The following is a 20939-nucleotide window of genomic DNA, read 5'->3' on the forward strand; positions in this document are numbered from 1 at the left end:
ATTTCAGTTATTTTTTTGTTAGTATGAAGATGTCGTTTGGCCAATACCAGTTACATTGTATGAGGGTTTTTTTTTGCGATGGGAAGAAAGCAGAGAAACCCTTGCAGAAGGGGGGAGAACATACAAACTCCACAGACAGGCACCCCAGCACCAACTCTTCTCTCTTCCTCCGTAGGTTCCTCCACTTTACGTTCACGCACGCGCTCACACACACGCGTGCACACACGTGCTCACACACACGCGCTCACACACACGCGCTCACACACACACACGTGCTCACACGGGGAAGTGGCAAAGAGGGCTATCCCGGCTGTTTGGTGCAGGAAAGGAGTTGTTTCCTGTCCAGCAATTGTTTCACTCCGGGCTTCAAAGGCAGAGTGCGACGCCTCTGTGCACCCACCTCGCTTACAGTGTGTGTCTGTGTGTCACTGTGTCACTATCTCACAGTGCCAGCGTGTGTCAGTGTGTGTCTGTGTGTCTGTGTGTCACTATCTAACAGTGCCAGCGTGTGTCAGGGTGCACCCACCTCGCTTGCAGTGTGTGTCAGTGTGTCACTGCACCTATCTCAAAGTGTGTCGATCGGTGTGTCACTGCGCCGATCTGGCGGTATCTGTGTGTCTTTGTGTGCCAGGGCTCTGGGTTGCCCTTCGTGCTTTCGGAGTCGCTGACCCCTTGCTCACAATCATTCAGGAGACTCCATGATCGTGGGTAGGAGCCATTTCCTGTTCACCTGGGAGCGGCAGGGATGTCCTCTGGCCCCAACACTGACTTGTTTTTGACCACCTAGTTTGATAAGTTTTTCACGGTTTTACCAGAGAAACATCCATCTGGTACAGATGTATAATTCAGCACTGAGCAACGCAGAATGTAGCAAAATTACGTTTAATGAACCGAAATATATGAAAATTTAATTATTTTTGTTAATGGGGTGGAGCAATTAGATGTGTTCTTATGCAGGAGGGAGGTGGCTTGTGGCATTTCAGAACCGTGGGGGATGTAGTGACAGGGTGGGGAGGTCGTCATCCACAGTGGATAGACTGGCTCATACTGATACTAATCAGGGTTGTGGGGGTCGCAGCTGCTGAGCAAAGGCCCAACGTGTCCAGTGGTGGCTATCAGCAAACAGCACAGTGAAGGTTGGGATGAGTACGCGTTGCACTCTTTTTGTATTGAGCGAGGTTATTATTCTTATCAGCCTTGCGAGGGAAAAGGTAGAAGAAGAAGTGAGGTGTGACCTGCAGTGTGGAGAGTGAGTGAGCGGGTTGGTGAGTGGTTGAGTGAATAGGTGAGTTAGTGTGTTGTGACCTGTAGTGTGGAGAGTGAGTGGGTTGGTGAGTGGTTGAGTGAGTAGGTGAGTGGGTGAGTTGGTGTGTTGCTGTGACAAGCAGTGTTGTGGTTTGATGGGTGGGTGAGTGAGTGAGTGAGTTGGTGTGTTGTGACCTGCAGTGTGATGGTTGGATGAGTGGGTGGGTGAGTGAGCGGGTGAGTTGGTGTGTTGCTGTGACCTGCAATGCGGATGACGCAGCGCAGTCGGTCAGCGAGACCGAGTCCTCAACACGGGACACGGTGACAATGGGAGTGATGATCGATGACCAATGACGAGGACGACGGTGAACTTGACCAAGCTGCTGACCACGTGTGTTGCTTGCCTGTGTCTCTGTGTGCGCACAGGGGGATGGCGAGCCACAGACAGTCGGGAACAGAGCTCGGGGGGCGGGGGGCGTGGGTCCCGAGTTCCACCCCCTGAGTTCCCGTGTTCCACCCCCGAGTTTCCTCGTTGGGGGCGCCGGGGCAGGATGCGTGGCGGCTGCTCCCCACGCTTCACCCCACCCAGCCAGGCCGCCCGTCGCCGGAGAGAGCGAGTGGCGGCGAGTCGGTGCACGGTGGCTTCATGTAAGTGTCTGTGTGTGTGCTTCTTTGTGCGTGTAGGTGAGTTCATGTAAGTGTGTTTGTGTGCTTCTGTGTGCGTGTAGGTGAGTTCATGTAAGTGTGTTTGTGTGCTTCTGTGTGCGTGTAGGTGAGTTCATGTAAGTGTGTTTGTGTGCTTCTGTGTGCGTGTAGGTGAGTTCATGTAAGTGTGTTTGTGTGCTTCTGTGTGCGTGTAGGTGAGTTCATGTAAGTGTGTTTGTGTGCTTCTGTGTGCGTGTAGGTGAGTTCATGTAAGTGTGTTTGTGTGCTTCTTTGTGCGTGTAGGTGAGTTCATGTAAGTGTGTGTGCTTCTGTGTGCGTGTAGGTGCACCTTCATAGGTACTCGCTAACAGCACTTGCCCCAACAGTCTGCTAAGGCTATACGGGGGATCTTTGTCTTGTGTGCTTCTTCGTGTCTATGTTTGTGTGGGGTAATCTTCGTGGGGAGTGGTGGCGCACTGATTCGCGCACTTTTCTGCGAACCCGGCCACTCGCGTTCTGCTCAAGGCCAACATCGGTGATGAATTCGTGAACCGATCAGGGCCATCCCCTAGGGTGACTCAGCCTTAATTTACTACTGTATCTGGTGCCGTGTGTAACCACCACCTCTAGAGAGACAAAGGCGGCCGGATCTGGTGCTAAACACACCACCACCCGCTCATGTGCCGTTTTGGCCTTCATCGGTGTTTGCTAACAGCGTTTGCCACAACAATCCGTTAAGGCTACATGGGGGATCTTTGTCTTTGTATCACGTGAGAAACGATGGTAGGTATTGAGTGCAGTGTGCTCATCACTGCTCCTCTTCTCTCCACTCCCCAACACACAAGCACACGTTTGCTTACGCAATCTAACCCAAAAACCTTTATTATGAATAATATTGTCGCGAAAGCTTACTACGTGTGAAACTGACAAGCACACGCACAAAGACAAATTCCCTCTATACAGCAAGTAGCACCTATGAAGGCCGACACGGCATACGAGGGGGTTGGGTGGCCAGCACCACGCCCGACCGCCTTTGTCTCCCCAGGGGCGATGTTTACGACACACCGCACCGTGTAGTAATTTTGAGGCTGAGGACCGGTTCAGATAATCTTCACTGGCGTTGGCTGTGGGTGGGAATTGAACTCGGGTGGAGGAGTTCGAAGCGCAGCGCGCTAACCGCTGCACCACTGTGCCGCCCCCCCCCCCACAACACGAGCACGCTCACAAAGACACAGACTCGTACACAGACACTCGTGCAGACACACACACACACACTTTACAACGCTCACGTATGCACAGACACGTCCAGCCACACGCATTCATTCGCACGCACGCGTCAGCACGCACACACCATCACACACACACGCACCAGCACACACCAACACACACACACCAGCACACACACACACAGACACATGCACACACCAGCACACACACGCACCAGCACACACACCAGCACGCACGCTCCAGCACACACACACACCAGCACGCACACACCAGCACACACACACCAGTACACACACACACCAGTACACACACACACACCAGCACACACACACCAGCACACACACCAGCACACACACACACACCAGTACACACACACACCAGTACACACACACACCAGCACACACACACCAGCACACACACACACCAGCACACACACACACCAGTACACACACACACCAGCACACACACACCAGCACACACACACCAGCACACACACACACCAGTACACACACACACCAGCACACACACACCAGCACACACACACCAGCACACACACACCAGCACGGACACACTAGCGCACACACACCAGCACACACACACACCAGCACACACACACCAGCACACACACACCAGCACACACACACCAGTACACACACACACCAGCACACACACACCAGCACACACACACCAGCACGGACACACTAGCACACACACACCAGCACACACACACACCAGTACACACACACACCAGCACACACACACCAGCACACACACACACCAGCACACACACACACCAGCACACACACACCAGCACACACACACCAGCACACACACATACCAGCACACACACACACCAGCACACACACACACCAGCACACACACACCAGCAGACACGCACACACCAGCATGCACGCACGCACCAGCACACACACACACACCAGCACACACACACCAGCACACACACACCAGCACGGACACACTAGCGCACACACACCAGCACACACACACACCAGCACACACACACCAGCACACACACACCAGCACACACACACCAGTACACACACACACCAGCACACACACACCAGCACACACACACCAGCACGGACACACTAGCACACACACACCAGCACACACACACACCAGTACACACACACACCAGCACACACACACCAGCACACACACACACCAGCACACACACACACCAGCACACACACACCAGCACACACACACCAGCACACACACATACCAGCACACACACACACCAGCACACACACACACCAGCACACACACACCAGCAGACACGCACACACCAGCATGCACGCACGCACCAGCACACACACACACACCAGCACACACACACCAGCACACACACACCAGCACACACACACACGCACCAGCACATACACACCAGCACGCACGGACCAGCACGCACGCACCAGCACGCACGCGCGCACTCTGTCTCGCACGAGAACCTCGCACGGCATAAACGGCCAAATAAAGGAGAGCGAGGGAACAAAGGGAAGCAAAGGGAAGCGGAATTCCCTGCCCGCCCGTGCCAGCCGCTTTCAGAGCTGCCCCACGCGACGTCGCGGGCCCATTGAGCCGCCTCCGAGGAGACGTGCCCAGGCGCAGAGCTATGCCCGTCTCTCTCCCTGCCTGGCACAGGTTCACAATGGCCAGTGGGCCACAGGGTGGACGAGTTGTAGGAGGCGGCGGCGGTGGTGGGCGCCGAATCTTAACTCGCACGACAGAAGTTTGAGTTGGGACGTGTGGAGGCAGCATGGGATTGCGGTGAGTTTGTGCGTGTGGGTGTGAGAGAGGGTGAGTGTGTGTGTGATGTGAGAGAGAGAGTGAGTGTGTGTGGCTGGTGTGTGAGAGAGAGGGTGAGTGTAAGAGAGAGGGTTAGTGTGCATGTGTGGTTGTATTCTTGCGAATGTCAATATGAGTTAGATGCCAAATGTCAAGGTCTATTGGCCACAACGAGAGGGCTTCAGGAGAGAGAGTCTGTGTCGTTTTGTTATCCCTCGTCCGCTGAATGAGCGCAGACCGCAGTAGTTCGGGTTGCACGGACAATATCGCACTGCTGTGTTTGTGCCTTTAATGTGTCTCTATGGGTCTCTGTGCATCTCTATGGGTCTCCATGTATCTCTGTGGAGCTCTATGTGTCTCTGTGGGTTTACTTTGCGGTCCATGAAGGGGATGTGCGCATCGGCCTGTCGACGTATCTGATGCGGTTGACGATGTGTGGTGAGTGCGTGGGTACGGCTGAGTGTATGTGTGCTGAGGAGCGGTGGTGCAGTGGTTAGCGCGCTGCGCTCGGAATTTGGCAAACCCGAGTTCGATTCCCGGCCACGGCTAACGTCACTTGCGAGTTGCGTCCGAGCCGGCCCTGGGCTTCACTTTGGTTGACTCAGCCCTCAATGAGTACCTGGTCTTGGTGTGTCAACACCACCGCTCGGGGAGACAAAGACGGCCATGCGTGGTGCGAGCCAACCCACCCCTCTCCTTGTACTCCGTGCCGTCCTCAATAGGCGCTCGCTAACGACACTTGCCCACGACACTTGCCACATAGTGGACCTTTGTCTTCGTCTCTGTGCTTGGGGAGCGATGGTGACTTGGTCTGCTGAACTTGAATGACTCTTTGACCTCACAAGATCCATCGAGATGTCACTTATTTAAGAATCGGACAAGAACTCGGACCCCAGCAGTGGACAGAGCATCGGCGAATGAATAACTTGTGTGCGTCCTGCAGGCTCGAACGTGGTGTACATCATGTCGCCGATCGACACGGCTCAGGCCCTTCTCTTCTGGTGCCTAGCAACAGGTTTGTTACCTCCCTGTTTCTCTGTTGACGATAATATTATTACGACTGCTACTACGACTACTTTTGGATAAAAAGACTCCCCAAGCCATCCACAGCAGGTGGCGCGCGCTCATTAAACACGCTCTCGCGCCGTATAGCGGGGGAGATGATGTTGTGTTTATTCCCAATTGAGTAATTTTCATGTAAATTAAAAACATTTTGGCACTGGGATGTGTTTAGCTATGGGCAGAAAAGTGGAACACCCAGAGGAAACCCGCGCAGAACAGGGGGAGGACGTAGAAAGTCCATGCGGAAAGGCGCCCTAGTCGGGAGTTTAACCCAGGTGCTCTCTTTGCCGTGAGACGCGAGCTTCACCACCGAGCCACCGTGCCGCTCAAAAACTTTTATCATTGGAACCTCATTTGCTAGTAGCAAAATATGATAATTGGTTTTTTACCCTTTTATCTGGCAACAAAACTGACACCTTTTTTTACAAGGAGTCATGTTTGCATTGACCACAATACCTGCAGTCGGAATGCATTAAAAAATTTTCGTTCGGCAGATCCGTTGCGCGTGACACCCCTTGGCGACCGCAGTTCAACAAAACGCCCCGTCCTTCTGTCTGTCTGTCCGTCTGTCCGTCTGTCCGCCGTGCGTGTGTGTGCAAGCGTGCGTCACCTCGTCGCATGCCGCGGGCGGGCGCCATCTGACGCCGCCGCTGACGACGTCGCCGCCGACCTCGGGCGCGTCACCCCTCGACGGCGCACCGCCTCCCGGCCCGTCCGTTACGACGCCGGGCGCCCCGTCTGGTTGGACATCTAACGACGTCCCATCCGGTGCGCCAGCCGGCTTTCCTCCCGGTTGGATGACGGGCGGAATATCCGGTAGGCCGCCGGATGCTCCGACTAGCGAGAAACCCGGTGTCACGCTCGGTTGGACTTCCAGTACCCCGTCCGTGAGAATCTTAGACGGCTCATCCGGTGGACCGTCGAATACGCCGCCTGACGGAACGTCTGATGGTAAGGCTGGCGGACTATTGGGAAGCGTATCGAGCGAGATGCCGGATGTCCCGTCCGGCGCGATGTCTCGTTTTCCGTTGGGTACGTCTGTTACGCCGGGAAGTGCTGCCTTTGGTGGAACATCTGGTGGAATGCCAGACGCAACCAACATCCCGTTCAGTAGAACTTCTGGTTTGCCATCTGGTGGAATATTGCATTTATCTCGTGGAACACAACACGTCTCATCTGGGACTCCGAGCACGATATCTGGCAGACCGACAGATATGCCGCCTCCTAGAACGTCCGATTATCCACCTGCTGGAACATCGCCCATCATATCTGGCAGATCAACAGACACCTCGCCCAGTATGACATCTGGCGGGACATCTGGCGGGACTTCCACTCGACCCCCGGATATTGAGCAGCCGGCGAGCGGAACGCAGGAGGCCCTATCTACAAGAGCACGTGACGGCTCGCTCACCGGCACGCTGTCACCGCTCGGCAGAACATCACCGGCAACACCGACGACCGGATCGGCAACCAGCCCTACTTTCTCTTCCTCCTCGGCCGCTCGCACCTACAGCCCAGCTGCCGTGTGGGAACCCGCCGACCGTCCGGTGTCGTCACCGTCGCCATCGCCGCCGCCGCGGTCTACGATCTTCTTGCGGGCGCCGTCGCATTTTGCCGACGACGGAGGCGGCGGCGCCCTCGTCGTGACCGTCGTCTCGTCCGACGGCCCCCTCCCGCCGGGGCTGCGCGTTGATCTGGCGTTCGGCTCCGGCGCCGTCGTGGCGTCCGAGCCGTTGCCGCCGCCGCCTTACCGGCGGCGCTCGGCGAACGTGAGCTTCGCGTGCCCGCCCTTCCCCCGGTCGGGCCGCGCGCGCGCGCTGCTGCTGCTCGCCGGCGGCGACGGTGTCCTGGCCGCCAGCGGCGTCGTCGAGGTGAACCGAACCCGGCGCGGCCACGCGCTGCGCCTCGGCCGGCGCCCCCCGCGCGACGGCGGCGCCCGCCGGCACCGCCCGCGGTGGTGCGAGGGGACGGTCGTGGCGGCGCTTGAGCCCAAGCTGTGTCGCCCGTCGGCGCGCGGGAGGGTGACGGCGTTTGCGAGGACGTGGCCCTTTGGGCGACGAGGCGGCGTGAGCGATGACGATGGTGATGAGAACGGGGTGGCTGAGGAGGTGTTGTTGGGAGAGCAGGAGATGAGAGCGGGCAGCTGGGAGGCCGAGTTTGACTGCTCGCTGTTCGCCGCCGAGGCTGCGTCCACCTTCTACTGCTTCCGGGCAATCGCGTCGGAGGTGGAAGACGATGCAGGAAGAGGGGAAGGAGGAGGTGGAGGAGGAGGTGGAGGAGGAGGTGGAGGTGGAGAAGGAGACGTGAGGGCCACCAAGTGTGTGCAGGCCTCATTGCATCTCCCGGCAAATGGCAGTGAGTGCTGCAATCACGCACACTTGTGCACGAGTTTGTGACTGAGTGTGTGTGTGTAAACATCCCCACTGGGGAGACAAAGGCGGTCGGGCGTAGTGTTGGCCACCCACCCCCTCATGTACCGTTCTGGCCTTCATAGGTGCTACCCGCTAACAGCGCTTGTCCCAACAGTCTGCTCAGGCTATGCCGGGGATCTTTGTCTTTTGTGTTCCAAAATATGGAGAGTGGTAGTCCAGTGGTTAGCGCACTGCACTTCAAACCCGGCGACCCGAGTTCCATTCTCGCCCACGGCCAATAACAGTGACAAATATCTGCACCAGTCCTAGGGCTCCCCTAGGTCAACTCAGTCTTAAATGAGTACTTTATGGGATGTGTAAACATCTGTCCTGGGGAGAAAAGTGTGGCCAGGCATGGTGTTCGCTACCCACCCACTCATCGGTGTGCCGTGCCGGCCTTCATAGGTGCTCGGCAAAAGCACTTGCCCCAACGGTTTGTCAAAGGCTATACGGGGGATTTTTTTCTTTGCTGCGTGCGTGCGAGAGAGGCAATCCGACGTAAAGGCGCGGCCCTGGCTCGTGCTCTATCCCAAACGCCCGCGTCTTCTCTCCCACCCAATCACAGCGCCCACCGCCGGTCCCCTAGAGGGGGGGATCTGGGGTCCCTGGTCGCCTTGGTCTCCCTGCTCGGCGTCGTGCGGGGAGGGCACGCGAGAGCGCCGCCGGACGTGCGCTGCCGCCGCCGTCGCCGCGACGGAAGGGGCGGCCGCCCTGGCAGGGCAGCGGGGAGCTGCGGCGACCTGCGGAGGAGAGCCGGATGCGCCGTGGTCGGAGCGCGAGAGCTCCCCGTGCTCGCTGCTGGAGTGTCGCGGCGGCGGCGGCGGAGTCGGTGATGAGAACGAAGGGAGGAGAGTGAGCACCGCAGTGAACGATCGCAACGGTGAGTGAAGTTGTGTGGCGTCGGGGGCGGTGGCGTCAGCGTCATCATAGTCACCTCCGATTAATGCGGTTGGCTACGTACGGTGCAAAAGAAGTTCAACATGGAGTACACTCTCGATTATAATCCGTGCTAATGACGGGGAGGACGGCCGCGGAAAATGCAAAATCGCAGATAATCCAACACCACAAATGTAAGTGAAGTGAAGAAAATACTCCTTCGATTTAAAAGACAAACGATCGACCGATCAATGTGCGTGCTCAGTGATAACAACATTTTCCTGATCCCACGAAGAAGATTCGGCCCACTAAGTGGATTGCAGAGCTACGCCCACTGTTGTCAATATATGCAACTACTGTACTGTAGAGGCGATCACGTGGATTTTGGATTAGCCGGAGCAACATATTTGTTCGGTTTAAGCACGTGCAAAAAACTTTTACAAGAATAATGTAGAACTGTTTTTAGATTATTAATTTGGAGCTTAAGGGAAAATCCATGAGTTATTTGACTAATTTGTCAAAATCTCAGCTGCGCGGTTAATCCGCAAATCGAATAAACCGCACGCGGATAATCGAGAGTCTACTCTACGTGCGTAATCATCGTCGCCATCAGCAGCGGCATCGGCAGCAGGATCATTCTTTTGTCCCCCGCCCTCACCACCCCGGCACGAATGGTCAAGTGACCTCCGTGACCCACGCAGCGAGGGGAGGCCCTCATCCAGCAGTGGATTGACACAAAGACGTGCATGCGCACGCAATGGACATTCTACTTTCTTCTTTTTACTACAATGGCTGAGAAGGCCCAAAAGGCCCAAAGCGTCAAGGGGACAAACAACACTTGCATCAAAGTTGTAAGAGATAAGAGTTGACTCGTGTATTAAACTGAGCAAAGTTATTGTTGTTAAGAGCTTGGGGGAAAAGGGACGATGGGAGGGAAATCCAGAGGGGAGCGATGTGAGCGAAGATGCAGAAAGAGAAGTGAGGTGAACTGCAGTGTGGAGAGAGTGAGTGCGTGGGTGGGTGAGTAAGTGGCTGAATGAGTGAGTGGCTGAGTAAGTGGCTGAATGAGTGAGTGGCTGAGTGAGTGGCTGAATGAGTGGGTGGGTGCGTGAGTGGCTGAATGAGTGAGTGGGTGAGTGGGTGAGTGGCTGAATGAGTGAGTGGCTGAGTAAGTGGCTGAATGAATGAGTGGCTGAATGAGTGAGTGGCTGAATGAGTGAGTGGCTGAGTAAGTGGCTGAATGAGTGAGTGGCTGAGTGGCTGAGTAAGTGAGTGAGTGGGTTAGTGAGCGCGTGAGTGAGTTGTTGTGACCTAAAGTGTGGTGGTTGAATGCACAACCACTGTTGTTGTCCCCTGGTGGAGGAATCAACAACTCAAGTTCACGGTAACAGTAATGATGGTAGTCGAGATAGAAGAGAGATAGGCAGGCGAATGTCTCGCGATTGACCGGAGTGCATCAACGGGTGCTTTACTCTGAATCCTAAGCATGTCTACGTGTCTCCCCGTGTCTATGTTGTTTCTCTCTCTGTGTTCCACCGCTCCCGTGCGTTCCACCTGTCCGCACAGCGTCTCGTGACACTCCACCACCGCCGCCGCCGGCACCGCCAGCGGCACCGCCGTCGACGCCACACGGCGTGGTGGAGAGCGCCGTGGCGGTGTTTGGGATGTGCGTGTGTGCGTGCGTCGTCGTCTCGACCCTCCTTGCCGCCGCACGCGCATGCGTGGCTCGCTTCAAGCCGGGCGGCGGTGGCTGCGGCTGCGGCGGCGGCGGCGGCGGTGATGGCTGCGGTGGCTGTGGCGCTGAAGCAGGGGGGGTGGCCCTGAGTGTCGCAGGGGCCTGCAGGGGCGTCGCCCCGGGTCGATCCTCCCAACTGCTGCCGTGTGCGTCCGCTAAGACCGCACGCTCACCCGCTCGCTCACTCGCACGCACGCCCGCTCGCTCACACGCACGCACGCTCACACGCCCGCTCGCTCACACGCACGCTCGCACGCACGCACGCAAACACACAGACCCCTCGTGTCGCCTTGCAGGCTGTTGGGGCAAGTGCTGCTTGCGAACACCTACGAAGGCTGCTGACACTGTAGCACACGGGTGGGTGGTGGGCAGCACGTCCCCACTGGCGATGTTTACACACCGCACCAGGTACTCCTTTGAGGCAGAGTCGACCTAGGGGAGGCGCAGAACCGGTTAAGACAATCGTCACCGATGTTGGCCGCGGGCGGGAATCGAACCCGGGTCGCCGGGTTCGTTACGCACGATACTACCGGTTCAGTGACACGCGCTGACACTGCGAGGTAGCCGCAGTGACACGGCGACATGCTGACGCGCACAGTGGGGTGGTGTGCCCAGCACTGCGCCCCGGCCACCTTTGTGACTCCATACCGGGTACTCATTTAAGGCGACCCGAGGGAAGGCCCCGGCAGGACGCGGCGGGGGTTGACACGTCTGTCTGGTGCGCAGCCGGGGAGGAGATGGAGCTGGACGCGCTCCGCGAATCCGAGTCGACCGTCGCCGCTCGCTCCTCCGGCCGGACGGTGCCGGCGTCCACCTCCTTCACCGAAGCGTCGTCGCTCGTCGTCACCGAGGTCTCTCGTCATCACCGTCGCTACTGCCGCTACTCGCTCGCGCGACTCACCACCGTCGTTGTGTATCCTGTGAGGGGTGTGACTCACGTTGTGTGTGAGTGTACCCTGTGTTAGTGAGGGGTGTGACTCACGTTGTGTGTGAGTGTACCCTGTGTTAGTGAGGGGTGTGACTCACGTTGTGTGTGAGTGTACCCTGTGTTAGTGAGGGGTGTGACTCACGTTGTATGTGAGTGTACCCTGTGTTAGTGAGGGGTGTGACTCACGTTGTGTGTGAGTGTACCCTGTGTTAGTGAGGGGTGTGACTCACGTTGTGTGTGAGTGTACCCTGTGTTAGTGAGGGGTGTGACTCACGTTGTGTGTGAGTGTACCCTGTGTTAGTGAGGGGTGTGACTCACGTTGTGTGTGAGTGTACCCTGTGTTAGTGAGGGGTGTGACTCACGTTGTATGTGAGTGTACCCTGTGTTAGTGAGAGGTGTGACTCACGTTGTGTGTGAGTGTACCCTGTGTTAGTGAGGGGTGTGACTCACGTTGTGTGTGAGTGTACCCTGTGTTAGTGAGGGGTGTGACTCACGTTGTGTGTGAGTGTACCCTGTGTTAGTGAGGGGTGTGACTCACGTTGTATGTGAGTGTACCCTGTGTTAGTGAGGGGTGTGACTCACGTTGTGTGTGAGTGTACCCTGTGTTAGTGAGGGGTGTGACTCACGTTGTGTGTGAGTGTACCCTGTGTTAGTGAGGGGTGTGACTCACGTTGTGTGTGAGTGTACCCTGTGTTAGTGAGGGGTGTGACTCACGTTGTGTGTGAGTGTACCCTGTGTTAGTGAGGGGTGTGACTCATGTTGTGTGTGAGTGTACCCTGTGTTAGTGAGGGGTGTGACTCACGTTGTGTGTGAGTGTACCCTGTGTTAGTGAGGGGTGTGACTCACGTTGTATGTGAGTGTACCCTGTGTTAGTGAGGGGTGTGACTCACGTTGTGTCTGAGTGTACCCTGTGTTAGTGAGGGGTGTGACTCACGTTGTATGTGAGTGTACCCTGTGTTAGTAAGGGGTGTGACTCACGTTGTGTGTGAGTGTAGCCCCCCACGGTAGTTCTCTTCAACCAGTTGTAATTGTTGCAGGCGCCTGGCAGACGCGCCGCGGAACTACCCAACGGCTCGTCCCGACTCCTTGCCACAAACGTCTCGGCCTCCGCGTCCGGCGTCTTCCCGGCGCCGTCTCCCCTTTCTCCGGCGTCACCGGCGCCGTCGTCGATCTCGGCGATCTCGCCGCCGCCGCCATTCAGCTTCTCGCTCGCGCACCGGCAGCTGCGGCGCATGCGACGCGACGGGCAGACGGAGGGCGTGCGCACGTACCGGCTCGTGCCCCGCCAGCCGCCGCCGCCGGGCCCCAACGGCGCCCCGTGCCTCGCGTCGGACGAAGACTCCGAAAACGGCGCCGCCGGAGCCGCCGGGTTCGCCGCCGCCGGGTTCACGCTGCCGTCGCCGGGCAAGTCCCGCGGCGCCGGCCACCGCAAGCTGAGCCTCCCGGCGCTGGCCGACGCCCGCTGGGCGCTGGCGGCGCCACCGCCGCCGCCGACGATGTGGCGGGAAGCGTGGGGGGCTGTGCCGATGGCGCAGTGGTTGGCGGTCAGCGGGCAGGCCGGCGGTTGGGCGGTGCCGCTGCAACTGTTCCCGCCGCCGCCGGCAGCGGCCGCCCCCGCTGGGCTGGCGCCGCTCTGCGGAGAGTGCCGGCGACCGCTGTACTTTCCCGGCGATGGCGACGGTGACGACGACGAGCGGGTTGTGGCGCCGGCGATCTACCCGGCGTTCCGAGGCGATTCGAGACACTCGCTGGGCGCGGTCGACGGCGCTACACTTCACCAGCAGCAGCAGTTTCGGCCGAGGAAGGGCAGTTGCGGCGTCCTAAGAGGCGCCGCCAGGAGGCTGCCGCCGCTCCCGCGGGCGCCGGCAAGGCCTGGCGGCGCCGGCTCGGAATCCTCCGCGGCGGCCACGAGCGCCGGATCGGAGGGATCGGTGGCAGAGCGGTCGCCGCTTCACCGGATCCACCAGAGGCTGGAGGGGCCCAGCTTCTCTCACAGCGAGGTGTGAGTGTGGCGAGTGTGGCGAGTGGCTGGCTCCGACGGGGCCATTGTGACCCACCCTGAGACAGGAACAGAGGGGCCCAGCGCCAGGAATAGAGCCTCGCCCCCGTGTCGGTGACCGCTCCGTGGCTTTAACCCGGCCATTGTGAACCCCTTCGGAGAGAGCGAGAGAGACATGACCAGACCTGGCCGTTATGAACCCGATGAGAGAAATAGAGAAGAGACTGAACCTAGGATGTCAATGACATGGCCATTGTGAACCTCCTGAGAGAAACGGAGAGAGACACCCAGACCCAGGAAATGGACATAGGGTCTCGGTGGTGCCGGCTCATTGCCTCTGACTCAGCCACTGTGCAGCCCGAGGTGATAAAGATCTGACCGGTGGTCACTGCGGCGAGAGAGCTTGGCTCGCGGACGGTCGCGAGTGAAAATCGAGATAACTTTCAATATCATCATCAGCGATTTCATTATCATCTTTAATAGCAAGATCATAATCATCTGTGTCGTTTACATCATCATCAGCAGCAGCATTATCATCATCATCATCATCGGCAGTTTTATCACCGTCCGTCTCGGCTAGATCAAGTGACCACTTGCGTGAATTCAACAGTGGTTGTCCTGTGGATGTCATGGCCCCCGCCATGGAAATGTGGAATGTCCACCACCGGCCCGGGGGGCCCACCAGTAGAGATGATCGCCACCCCACACTCGTTTTTACCAGGGAGACATTTCCTCTCCTGACACCGCAGACAAAAACCCTCCCGGCTCCGCTGCCCCGTTGCCTGCGGCCCATCAAGCGACGTGCAGCTGCCAGGCCCAGCACGAGCAAGGCCGGCTGTCAAGCGCTACCCGACCTCGCACGACCCTCATCCCCGAACCGTCTTCGTTCGCCGTATAGCGCCGGGTCCACCGCACGGCCCGCCCTTCGCTCAGCGCGCCGCCACCCCCGGCCACACCCTGTTGCCCATCCCCCCGTCCACCACCGCCAGCCGCAGGACCCGCGTGCGCTGCGGGCCGACGCACGGGCACCTGCGGACGGCGCGGGCGACTTTCCCGCGGATGGACGAGCGCCCGAAGATGATGATGTAGGGGCTGAGGGAGTAGTAGACGGAGGTGAAGAAGGCGCGCACGTCGGCCTGCATGCTCGTCCACTCGGCGCTCAGCCTCTGCACGACGGTGAAGCGCATGCACACGTTGACGCCCCAGCAGACGAACGCCACGACCATGAGGCACGCGATCACCTTGGCCGCGTTGAGGGCGGCCGCGTTGCCGGCGCCCCCGACCCAGCCCCGGTTCCGCGCCACCAGCCGCCGGTGCCGCAGCACGAAGCCGAGCACCAGCGCGTTGGCGGCGAGGAGGGTGGCGAGCGCCGCCACGTCGAGGACGTTGGAGGCCTCCAGGAAGGCCGCGGCGCCGTCGGAGGGCGTCACGACGCAGCCCGAGATGTGCAGGAAGCCGCCGGCCCGCCCGTCGCCTCGCGAGCGCACGTCGAGCGCCAGCAGCGGCGCCGACGCCAACGCGCAGAGGGCGCCCGTGGCCCCCACGAGGCGGGCGCCGCCGCCGCCGCGCCGGCCCGACAGGAGGCGCGAGAGCGCGGCGGAGAGGCGGCGCAGGCGCGGGCGGCCGCGGGGCTTGACTCGCGCGAGCTGCAGCGCGCTGAGGATCACCGTGAAGGCGAGGCTGCAGGAGCGCAGGACGTTGACCGAGTAGAGGAGCGCCTTGCAGGCGCCGTCGCCCAGCGCCAGCGAGTCGAGCGACGCCAGCACGTACGGCGTGTTCTTGAAGACGGACGAGAGCAGGTGCGACGCCGACATGCCGATGACCACCACGTCGGCGGGAGACGGGCGGCGCAGTTGCGAGAAGGCGGCGAGCACGGCCGAGTTGCCGCACACGCCGAGGACGGTGAGCACCACGAAGAGCACGGTCAGCAGCATGCTGGCCGTGCACAGCGAGAGAGAGCGGGAGAGAGCATGCGTGTCTGTGTGTGAGGGAGAGAGAGCGAGACGGTGTGTGTGTGTGCGAGGGAGAGAGAGCGAGACGGTGTGTGTGTCTGTGTGTGAGAGAGAGAGCGAGACGGTGTGTGTGTGTGAGGGAGAGAGCGAGACGGTGTGTGTGTGTGTGTGAGGGAGAGAGCGAGACGGTGTGTGTGTGCGCGTGAGATTGTGGTTGTGTGTGTCCGTGTGAAATCACGTGTTTGTGTGATTGAGTTTGCGTGTGTGCGCGCGTGCGTGTGGCCGCGAGCGCGCGCGCGTGCGAGTGCGCTGTGAAGCCGGCGAAGCGAGTTCGATTTCCAGTCACGGCTAACATCAGTGGCGAGTGCTATCTGAGCCGGTCCCGGGTTTTACCGCCACCCTGATTCACCAACACACGCTGGGCGGTGGCGCGGTGGCCCGGCCCTAGCGCATTCGCCGATCCGGTGGCCGCCCCGGTCATCACCACGTCGTGCGTAATCGCCGTAATAATGCGACGACTGCTACGCCGCCGTCTGCTTCGCTCACAGCGGACGCTAAAGATCCCGTGACGTAATTCGCAAGAGCGGGCCATCGTGCCCCGGAGTCACGGTCCTTAGTTTGCCAAATTCGACAATTAACACCGTAGATGACTCAACACTCAATTGGGATCGCGCGAAATGCAGCAACGTCGCCCCCCCCCCCGCCCCCCTTTCCTGGCGGCAGACTAATTCCCCAGGCCCCTCTTTTCACCTGGTTGAACAAACAAACACTTGACCAGTACGGTGAAGTATGGTCAAACAAGCCCCATGACTGACAGATTTAAGAGTCCATCATCCAGCAGTTGAGACAATTGGGAAAGTTTCTTAAATCCCCTCCCAACACTGCCTCTGTCCACCTGGCATTATTGTAATTGGCTTCACCGCAATTGGTCGATGTGCAGGTCCCATGATGTCTGTCCAGAGTGGAAGAGTAGGCCAAAGTTCCCTCGAGAGGGCCTCTCTAGAGCGAGCGGCTGCAGTGGCTGCGCCCTCAGGCCGTGGGGGGGTAATTGGCACCTCAATTTGCGCGGAGACTTCCACTCCCCCGGGTCCCAATCACAGCGAGCGAACGAGCGCCCGTGTCACGCGCACGTCCACTCGCGCGTGCGCTCCGCTCCTCCACGCGGCGCGGCCCTCAGGTTTCAATGGCAACCGTCCGCACGCCGCACGCCCGCACGCCCGTTTGTGCGGTCGGAGCGGTTCAACAAATCAACGCGCGATGTGCACGTGCGGTGGTGGTCCAGGCGCAGCCGTGAAACCGCTTGTGCCCGTGCCGCTGACGGCCGGACGGCCTCCGCTGGAGACAGCTCTACTCTTCGCCGCTGGCCTGACGTCTTGGAAAGAACTGGGAGTACAAAGATCCCCCGTATAGCCTTAACAGACTGTTGGGGCAAGTGCTGTTACTACGCCCGGCTGCCTTTGTCTCCCTAGTGGGAGTGTTTTTACAAACCGCACCAGGTGCTCATTTGAGGCTGAGTCGACATCGGAGAGGCCCAGGACCGGTTCAGATAATCGTCACCGGTGTTGGTCGTGAGCAGGAATCGAACTCGGGTCGCCGGGTTCGTAGCGCTGACCGCTACACCACCGCTCCCCACAATTTACCTCGCCACCACCACCACACGCGACCCGCCAATCATCAACTGCCGTGGACAGAGGTGGCGGGGAGGATGACAAACTCACGCCATTGTTTCATCCCGAGCAATTCACAGCCCCTCCTCAATCCACTGCTGGATGAAGGCCTCCCGATGAAGGTTGTTTGACCATACTTCACCATCCTGGTCGGTGCCAGTTGGTTGGAAGGAGAAGGGGGAGGCGCAGGACCGGGTCAGACACATCGCTTGCCACGGCTGCTGGCCCCGGCCGGGAATGAAACTCCGGGTCGCCGGCTTCGTGGGACAGTGCTGCTGCACCGCCACTGTGCCCACAACTAATCTCACGTCACTCAGAACCGCCCCGGTTTTGTTTTAATAACACGCGGGTAACGTTCACCGTATTTTCACAAACCCCGGCGGTTTCTCAGTGAAAGACGCTCGCTAATTCTGTCGTGTCTGTGATGTTTCCATCATTTTACAGCGGACGGCTGATTCACTATGTAACACGATTTTTGTTCCTGGGTAGTAAGTGTTATTTTCTAATTGCTTATGCCTCAAAAGTATAGAAAAGAGTAATATGTTTTTACCCTTTTAACTGGCAACAAAACTGACACCTTTATACAAGGGATCATGTTTGCATTAACCACAACACTTGCGGTCAAAATTCAAACAAAAAGACAAATCTGATAATGAATGCACTGTCCTTGAAATTGATTGGTCCACACCCGAGACAGCTTTTCTTAGAGCCTAGAGTTGTCTTTTTGTTTGAATTTTGGCTGAAAGTGCTTGAAAATAGGTAAATTTCGAAATATTACTGTCCTGGTCACAAAAGCAAAGTTTGTGGGGAATAATAGCCATTGTCTGTACTTTTGAGACGTAAGCAATTAGAAAATAACACTGAGTATCCAGTAACAAAAAATTAATATTTTAGTCTTCTGCGTTTGGCTTAGGATATTCGCCGTATTCTCCCGATTATAAGAAGCTCTGGAAAGTAAGAGGCACCCCAGCGTCCGTCGCTATTGACAGAACCTGCGGAAACAAGCCCAGTGGTTTTAACCATAAGAATAAACCCATGAACAAACACTGTGCATGTGCCCAATCTTGCTGGAACTTGGAAGCTAAGCAGAGTTGAGACTGGTGAGTACTTCATCACGCACCGTACGTAGCCAACCATGCCAACCGGAGGCGCTTCGTGGTGATGATGCTCATCATCACCATGAGGCGTGAAGCCCTTGGGGCGTAGCGGTGCCCCACGATCCACTCACCGCCACGCCGAGTGCCGGCCAAGGCTGCTGTTGGCGGTGGCGGTGGTGAAGATCGGCCTCCATCGTGCGCACTGTCCATTGTCAGAATCAGAATTCTTGTTGTCTGTGTTCATCCGGAAGGAATCCGATGAGGCGTGGAGCTCTTTTTGAGCAGGTGTCCAATGTCAACCGGGGCTGTCTCCGACCCTGAGGCGCCGTCGGCGATCGCTCTCAGAGCTCTGGTGCGGTCAGCTGACCAGGGCTTGCCGGATGTTGTCAGCTCGACGGCACTTGCAGTGTGCGCCGCCGTGCTGGGTTGTCTCCTGTTGCTCCCCAACCTCGGAGGCAAACTAAATGTTTCGATTTAAAGCTTTCGTGACTGCATGGATTCATCATCTTGGTTCTTTCGGTAAAGTCACGTAGAAGGGAAATAATAATAAAATAATAAAAATAAAACATAAAATAATTCTCACGACATTTCGGCCACACAGGTCTGTCGGGAAGACAGCGTCTGAATTCAGACGCTGTCTTCCCGACAGACCTGTTCTTCACCTGAGGACGGCTGCTTGCATTGTGGCCGAAACGTCGTGAGAATTATTTTATTATGTTTTATTTTTATTATTTTATTATTTCCCTTCTACGTGACTTTACCGAAAGAACCAAGATGATCAAACTAATTGTTGTTGTGACTTTCTCACCCCGTGCCCCTACTGGTCATCTGTGATCAAAGAGCTTCATAGCTCATCGGATTCCTCCTCCAGTCTAAATAAAGATTCTCATTCTCATCACTCACGGAGCTCGTGGGCAAACATCCTGATGTAGCAGCACCCTCCTGACAAAGGGAGTCTTTGAGGCTCAATGAGGCCTTCTGGGGTAAATAACCGGCGCGGTGGCTCCATCGTTGACTTATTATCGGCGGAGCGATGGCGTACAGTGATTTGGCGTGCCGCGCTAGGAGCCAGGCGGACCTGAGTTTGATTCCCAGCCGCGTCAGTGGCGAGTGACATCTGGACCAGGCCCTGGGCCAATCCACGCTAGCCGAGCGTGGTGAAGTATGGTCAAACAACCCCACCACGGCACGGGGAGGTGTTCATCCAGGGAAGCCACACATGGTCCTGAACTCAGGGTGGCCTTGTCACTTTGGGATGTTTGGCCAACACGAATGACATTAGTTTAACATGTAGTCGGAGGAAAGCTTTAAGTCAGTAGGCTTTCGTGACCAATAGCCGTAACAGAGGTTTTGTTGGGTTAGATCGCATGCATATAAATGCGTCGTTAAACACCGCCACCACATGACACAGCCAATTAGTGCAAATTCGTTACTGGTGCAGCACACACGAACCGGTTGTGCGTTGGAGAGTAAACCCACAACAACATTTACAATTCGAGTACCGTGACTTTTCTCTGGTTATCACAACGACCAACCTCATCAGGCGACTGCCAGAGTTGTAGAGAAGAAGATGTCCCTGCCTCCTCGGTCTTAAATAGTCAAGAGATCAATGTGACGTTGCCACTTGTGAGCCAATCAGGTGCGAGGACCAGAGGGGGGGGGGGGTTAATTATTTAATATAAATTATCTTTCGATTTAAAGCTTTCGTGACTGCAGGGATTAATCTTCTTGGTTCTTTCGGTAAAGTCACGTAGAATGGAAATAATAAAATAATAATAAAAGATATTTAAATAATTTTAATTATATAAATGATCTGTAATTGGTTTGGTTATTCACGGTTATTCAACACACAATGCATGTGCATAATGCATGTACATAATATGTGTACATATTGTATGTACATAACGTGTGTACATTACACATTCATATTATGCATGCACATTACGTTTGTACATTATGTGCATCCAGGCGTTTTTGGGTGTAAAAAAACCTCTTATGGACGAATGAGACTGTTTGTGTTTTAGCTATGGGAGGAAACGGGAAAAACCCGGAGGAAACCCATGCAGGACAGGAGGGCAGAACACACAAACTCCACACAGCCGCTCACACACACGCACACACACGCACGCGTCCGCACACGCTCTGAAGAACACAAGCCACGAACTCACGGTCACCCACACTCTGCGGAACACACAAACTCCACACAGAATGTCGCGCGAGTCGGGAATTGAACCTCGACCGTTGTTGCTGCGAGGCACAAGCGTCACCACGGCACCCGCCTGCTGC

General features: G+C 57.2%; 2 protein-coding genes across 2 annotated transcripts; both read left to right on the forward strand.

Annotated features, from left to right (window-relative positions):
* The first annotated feature begins 1792 nt into the window (after positions 1–1792).
* On the forward strand, positions 1793–13950 carry LOC144950954 (uncharacterized). The gene is made up of 8 exons (XM_078881137.1): positions 1793–1893; positions 4783–4908; positions 5870–5941; positions 6589–8343; positions 8965–9279; positions 10842–11156; positions 11737–11861; positions 12976–13950. Exons 3-8 carry the CDS (start codon positions 5890–5892, stop codon positions 13942–13944), a joined length of 3531 nt encoding a protein of 1176 aa, XP_078737263.1. The 5' UTR covers positions 1793–1893; positions 4783–4908; positions 5870–5889; the 3' UTR covers positions 13945–13950.
* Positions 13951–14566: 616 nt separating this feature from the next.
* LOC144951010 (uncharacterized) lies at positions 14567–18600 on the forward strand. The gene is made up of 2 exons (XM_078881241.1): positions 14567–15839; positions 17172–18600. The coding sequence occupies exons 1-2, from the start codon at positions 14567–14569 to the stop codon at positions 17297–17299; spliced, it is 1401 nt and encodes a 466-aa protein (XP_078737367.1). The 3' UTR covers positions 17300–18600.
* Positions 18601–20939: the final 2339 nt, after the last annotated feature.

This window comes from Lampetra fluviatilis, chromosome 60, assembly GCF_964198595.1.
Source record: "Lampetra fluviatilis chromosome 60, kcLamFluv1.1, whole genome shotgun sequence".
NCBI lineage: Eukaryota > Metazoa > Chordata > Hyperoartia > Petromyzontiformes > Petromyzontidae > Lampetra > Lampetra fluviatilis.

Excerpts from the sequence above, each read along its gene's own strand:
- LOC144951010 (XM_078881241.1), top strand. The coding sequence starts at position 14,567 with ATGGCCCCCGCCATGGAAATGTGGAATGTCCACCACCGGCCCGGGGGG. Across the intron at positions 15,840-17,171 it reads TGCCGCACACGCCGAGGACG|GCGCAGCCGTGAAACCGCTT; the intron begins GTGAGCACCACG and ends GTGGTGGTCCAG.
- LOC144950954 (XM_078881137.1), top strand. The coding sequence starts at position 5,890 with ATGTCGCCGATCGACACGGCTCAGGCCCTTCTCTTCTGGTGCCTAGCA. Across the intron at positions 11,157-11,736 it reads ATCCTCCCAACTGCTGCCGT|CCGGGGAGGAGATGGAGCTG; the intron begins GTGCGTCCGCTA and ends TCTGGTGCGCAG. Across the intron at positions 11,862-12,975 it reads CGTCGCTCGTCGTCACCGAG|GCGCCTGGCAGACGCGCCGC; the intron begins GTCTCTCGTCAT and ends TAATTGTTGCAG.